We start from the raw sequence: 6,000 nt of genomic DNA, 5'->3' as shown, positions 1-6,000 counted from the left end.
AAAAATCTATTATCAAGGAAGAGAACAAGACAGATTACAACAAGCAAAGCCCTGCCTGTACTGCAGAAACCCTGAAAGGCGAAAGGGGAAGGTTAACTGATGTAACTTTCTAACTTCCATGGCCTCTCAAGTTGCAATGGAATGGCCAATTAAAACCTTAACCTGTCTAATTCACCTGGCTAAGTGTCTAGGCTCATGTTCCAGGGCTATCTAGTCCAACCACCCACATATTCCAGATTTTAATGTTTATTACTACAAACTGAAAAAAAGGAAAGGGGCAGTGGCCAACACAGGACTGCGTCACATAATATCATCAAGCTATCTTCTAGATTACAATATCACATTTTGGTTTCAGTATGATTCATGCCTTGTCTGTATGGTGTTCCATTGTGATGTCACATTTGCCTGTTGCCACATCCCAAATCTTAACAGTCTTGTCAGCACTTGCACTAGCCAGTACATTCCTGAATTTAGATGAGAGAAAAGCCAACCGAAAAAAGGGGGTATGAGAATCATTTGCCTGACACCAAATATAAATCATATCAAAGATTAAAATAGATAAAAATGTACGCTTACCTGAATTCCTTGTTCCAAGCAAGGCCAAGTACAGAATCTGTGTGGCTATCCTTTCTGTATTTGACTGATTTCTAGCACCAAAAGAAGAGGGGGATGGAAAAAAATCTTAATCCATGTAAGGTCTATACGAGATGCCTATAGAAACATGCAGCAACAAAGGTGAACCAGAGGGGGGGGAGGAGGCAGAAGTTGCAACTGCAGAGTAAGATTCCATATCAGTGTACCAGGAGATGTGATACCACTTGATCATCCCTGCTAATGAGATATGCTTGGTTAAAATTAATCGAGTGAATAAGCTCATCAACCAGATTTTTCAATAGCCAACAAGTCATTGTTGATGGTCCATGAACAAGAGTATATCGATGGGTTTGTGCTCGCATGTTATGTGACCAAATATATTAAAATCTATGACTTATCCTAACTGAAATCAACTAAAGGGTGGATCCTAAGTTCCTAACAGTCACACACACTGAAAAGCGAGGCGTGTTAAACATCTCACTTCCACCAATAACAATCATATCAAGGGTTTTCAGGTAAAACATGGGTAATTGCAAGGTAGTGAACTCCACATTGGTTTTGCACTGTTGCTAAATGAATAAAAGCATCACGAAGGCAACATAAGCATTATCACCTTAATCATTCTAAATACACATTCAGGAGAAAGATAGATAGCAACGGATAAATTTATTTTTCTTTATAGATAGAAAGCAACGGACAACTATATTTTTCTTTTTTTCTGATTGAGGTGGCTTGGTAGAGTAACAAATCAAACAGATTGGGAAATAAAATAAAAGATGAATTGAATCCCGGGTTCCGATACCCTTAAATTGGAAATCGCAGCAAGATGAATGAGAGGAGATATGAAGTAGAACAGTAATGCAAAGAAGAGGTCTAAGGGAAAGAGACAGTACGAGAGCGAGAGGGAGAGAAAGAGAGAGAGAGAGAGAGAGAGGAGAAAGAGAAATGCGAAGCCCACAGCAGCCATTGGTTTCAACCCAAAATAAATTCACTCCAAAAATCTTTAATCCAAACGTTGGGTACATGCTCTTTCATAGAATTAAACAAAAGGAAATCCTAATCCTATTTTGAAACTGAAAGCAAAAGCTAACTCTAACATGGACTCAATAACTGGAACAAACTCTAACTTGCTATACGACTCTATCAAGATAAAGATGAAAGAAAAAAATCAAATTGCATTATTAACCCTAATTAATCCAACGTCTATTTGCATCAAAAGATGAAGTGTGAGACCTCTACTGACCATATTGTTGGAAGATTGTTAACAATTTATCTTTTTGGGCAATGGGAGGACCATAAACAAAGGTGGGATATCATCATAAAAGTTGAATACTTGAGTGATGACTGATGAGAGGTCAATTGGATGAGAGAAGGCTCAACAAAATTTTGTTATTCTATCAAAAGAAAATCCCTTGAAATGGTTTCAGCTATTGTTTTTGGTTATTTTTCTTGTAATGCGCTTTAATCTGTGTTTGGGATTCTTGATCACTCCTTTTCCTTTTCATTTCAATAAGTATGTTATTGATACTACCCATAAAATATAACTTATTGACCTATCCTCAAAAATGGGAAAAAAATTGATTCAGCAGCTGAGATGGCTGGGCTCTGGATGCAGAGGGCTGAAGAGCCTTTCCAACAATATTTCTAGTATTTGTCAACGGCTCCAAGGGGGAAGAACTCTCTCTGAACCTATACCAACCAATTTTATGGATGAACCAGAAAAGGAGGCAGATGCAGATTGGAGCATAAAGAAAAGGACCAAAACACTGTTCATGCAGCAGTGGTCACGTGACACTGTTCACATGGTACTGTTCATGAAGAGGTCACGTAACAGTTCACACGGTATACTGTTCATGAAGATCTACTGTGGGCCCACTTGGACAGTTGGCATGGGTAAGATGCTGCCAATATTTGTTTAGGACATTATATCTAAGTTTTTATTTCGGTACTTTCTATTTTCTTTTATAGCTATTGAGTCAATATCTATGAAGTTAAATTCCATTTTCCTGGCCCCCCCAAAAAAAGTTAGTTTCCTTTTTCAGTTTTGTTGCGAACCAGAATCTAAGGGTCTGTACTATAACGTTCTAAAAAACGAATTCTTGTGCTTTTTCATTTTTTTGGAATAGAAATAGGATGAAAACTGTATGGTATGTCCGGTTCATTTTTTTGTTTTTTTTAAATGAACCGGGCATTTGGCAAGCTTTTGAGTCCCATTTTTGGCACAACAAATTGTTGCTTTTCATCTTCAGAATCGATTCTGAGAAAAAGGCAGAGAAACACAAGGTGAGTATAAGTTACGAGGGGCATAATGGAAATTTGCCACTTCAAACATAACACAACCCTAAATCGATGAATGCTTCAATTGCACATCCCTTCTTTTTCTCCGAAATCTAAGATCTTGCGACCTGCAAATGGTGAAGGAGATCTGATCTCAAATGCGAAGGATGATCGACGAAGGTATGTGAATCTCTCTCTCTCTCTCTCTCTCTCTCTCTCTCTCTCTCTCTCTCTCTCTCTCTCTCTTGTTCCTTCCCCTCATGGAGAGAGTCGCTGATTTCATTGGATTTTGCAGAGATGTGTTCGTTGATCAGTCGCAAACATTGTCTAATGTGATTTCTTCACATTGTGTTTGGTCTCAGTCGCTGCGGTTTTCTAAATTCGGTCGTCTTTTCCATGCGGAGTTATTGCAATTCTTGCTAGATTCTAGTGTTGGGGTTAGATCCATAGATTTATTTGAAGGTTAGACATCTGCTCCAGATTGATAGTTATTTTTATAAAATTTTACGGTGGCGTTGTTGGGGCCTGGATTCTATGATATTTTTACAGGTTTTGTCTGTGTTGAAGTTTACTAAGCACAATCAAATGCCTGAAGATTACATAAAGTCTTTTGGAGAAGCAGTTGCTGTATTTCAGCATGCCAGAATGTATGTTAAAATTGTTTATTTTGAAACTCAATTTCATATTCTCTCCTGTTCTGCCTATAATGATTGTTTCCTCTCTCTTCTTTGTAGATTTGATGCTGGCACAAAGACAATAAAACACATAAAAGCTCTACCTGAAAAGATTTTGCAATCTCTAGATGGCAATCTGGATTTCCTGGGACCGTATCCTTCCTCTTTTAGTCATTTTAAAATCACCAGTCTAAGAGTTCAATTAATCCCAAGAAAGCTCAACTTTCTAAATTACTTTATATCTCATCGTGTGGGACTGGTATTTGTTTACAAAGAGCAGGATTGGGGTCCTGTTTTTGTGTGAATTGGATGTGTGGTAGCTTAAATGAGAGTATGGATTTTCCACATGGCATGTTCAGGCTAACAACCCTATTCCACTTGGGAAAAAGTTGCCTTTTCATCTTCTATTAGAAAATTCTAGTGCTATAATTGTTTATGGGGCTGCAATCAATAAGGACACTATACAACATGCATAGTTCAGGAGGACCTCATAGATGGTCAGTTGAACCATCTTTGTCAGTTTTCATCTGGTAAAGTGCCACAAATCTCAGATTCCAATATTTTGGTGGCAGAGCAGAAACTTCCACCAAAGGAACTATATGAGAGACCAAAGAACATTCTTGAGGGCATTTTGTTAACATCCAAAGAACCTTGATGATATTCTTTCCAGAGTAGTCTGTATTGAAAGATCAACTCAACTAAGCCTTATCCTGACTGAAAGAGGTTTGGCTAAATACATCTAGTATATTTTTAAAAAAAATTAAATTTCTCTCATCTGTGCACTGTGCTCAATATATCGCTTCTTATTAGTACTCTAATGCCTTTATTGTATATGCATTAAAATATTTGATTACGATGCTGCCATTGGATTCATTATGCTTTTGTTTATCCTCAATATGTTTAAAATGTCTTCTCCTTGATCATAAATGAACTTAGAGACATCCCTTCATCAGTAGCAACTGCCATGGCTGAAGGTCACTTAGATCCAATTACCATGGAAGCATTTGGTAACTCAAAGAAAGCTAAAAGTTGTCTGGACCCAAATGTAACTCTAACTTCTGATCAAGTGCTAAGAGCGGAGACCCAGGTGGTGATGTCTACGCAAGAGAGCTGCTTTTCCATATTTTGTTCTTGTGAAACAACAGATAAAAGGAATACAGGCAAGCTTTCTTTTAATCATGCAACTTCATAGTTTATAGAGAAGCTTTTCCACTGTGTTGTGTGAGTTGTCCACTTCTTACCTGTTTATTTGGTAATATATTAGTCATAATGAGACCTCAATTATGTGAAGATTGCTTGGCATGCCAAATGCACTAATCTTGTTCTATCTTGTCTGTGTGCATGTTGTGCATATTTTGTGGTCAGCTCTATTTTTACAATGTTTTAGTCCTCCTGTCATGAACAGATACAGAGCAGAAGGTGACTTTGGATAAGAGGAGCTATTTGAAGGAAGCTGCTGCCCTTGAAAAACTAATAGCCCCTTCAGAATTCCACCAGAAAGTTGATGACATTGAAGAAAAAAGAGAATTTCCAGACAACAACCCCTTCAAGAAAAGAAAAGTTGTTGATTTTCAGTTGGAACAAATGCAAACCACTACTGAACAAGCTTCAAAGGTGATAGATGCTGAAGAATCAGATAAGCTTATAGAAAGAAGAGAGATTCTCAAAAACCCATTCAAGAAAGTAGAACTTGATTCTCAGTTGGAGCAGAGACAGACAACCATGGAGTTTCTCAAAAACTCTTTCAAGAAAGTAGAGTTTCTCAGAAACATTTGTTTTGATTCATCTTTCTTTGGACTTTATGATGGATTTTCTTCCTTCTTGCCCTTTGAAATGTAATCAGAAAATTTTCATATTTGATGAATGTTATTATCATTACAAGTTCCTGCTTTAATTGACTACTTTTGATGAAGTGGGTGTTTACATTTCCTTGCCCATTTGTAAATAAAGTCACTAAATTAAACTGCTACGACTAGTGTGATATGTTATTTCTTTATAGCTACTATTTACTAGTACTGGTCACAGCCCTGGACAATTTCCTTCTTGTTCTTTTCCTATTATCTTCTGTTTGTTTAAGCCAAATCAGTCCTATCCCTTGTCCCACGATCTTTCTTAGAAGTTCAGCTCTAGAAATCTGAAAACAGGGTTGTCCAATCCTAAATCACAATGACTTGAAATAAGAACCGATTCTGTAAGTGTGAACCATACAGGTTTCTATTTCTTCCAAGTTGCAAAAACATTTTATTTTTGGGGTTACCATACAACATTTAAGACGCAGAATCACTCCAAAAAAATAGAAATGCAAAAAAGTGTGCCAGACCCAGAATCAAGTTTAAAAAACAGAATCGTTACAGTACAGACCCTAAGTAACCAAACCAAGAGAAAACAAGAAGAAAGAGAAAGGAAAGAACAAAGAAGAGAGGAGAAGAGAAGAGGCCATTGAATGCCTGGAGAG

At 37.3% G+C, this 6,000-nt stretch overlaps 1 protein-coding gene across 2 annotated transcripts in view; it reads right to left on the bottom strand.

Annotated features, from left to right (window-relative positions):
* LOC122082899 (uncharacterized WD repeat-containing protein C17D11.16-like) overlaps positions 1–6,000 on the bottom strand; it is a 30,949-nt gene that overhangs the window by 6,955 nt on the left and 17,994 nt on the right. For both annotated transcript variants that reach the window (XM_042650714.1, XM_042650716.1), the window contains exons 9-10: positions 577–647; positions 368–464 (exon numbers count right to left, since the gene is read on the bottom strand). In XM_042650714.1, coding sequence (XP_042506648.1) covers positions 368–464; positions 577–647 — 168 coding nt within the window. The remainder of the gene's footprint in view (positions 1–367; positions 465–576; positions 648–6,000) is intronic.

This window comes from Macadamia integrifolia, chromosome 1 (assembly GCF_013358625.1).
Source record: "Macadamia integrifolia cultivar HAES 741 chromosome 1, SCU_Mint_v3, whole genome shotgun sequence".
Lineage (NCBI taxonomy): Eukaryota > Viridiplantae > Streptophyta > Magnoliopsida > Proteales > Proteaceae > Macadamia > Macadamia integrifolia.
The sequence above is the reverse complement of the archived record's forward strand: the minus strand, read 5'-3'. Positions and strand labels throughout refer to the sequence as shown.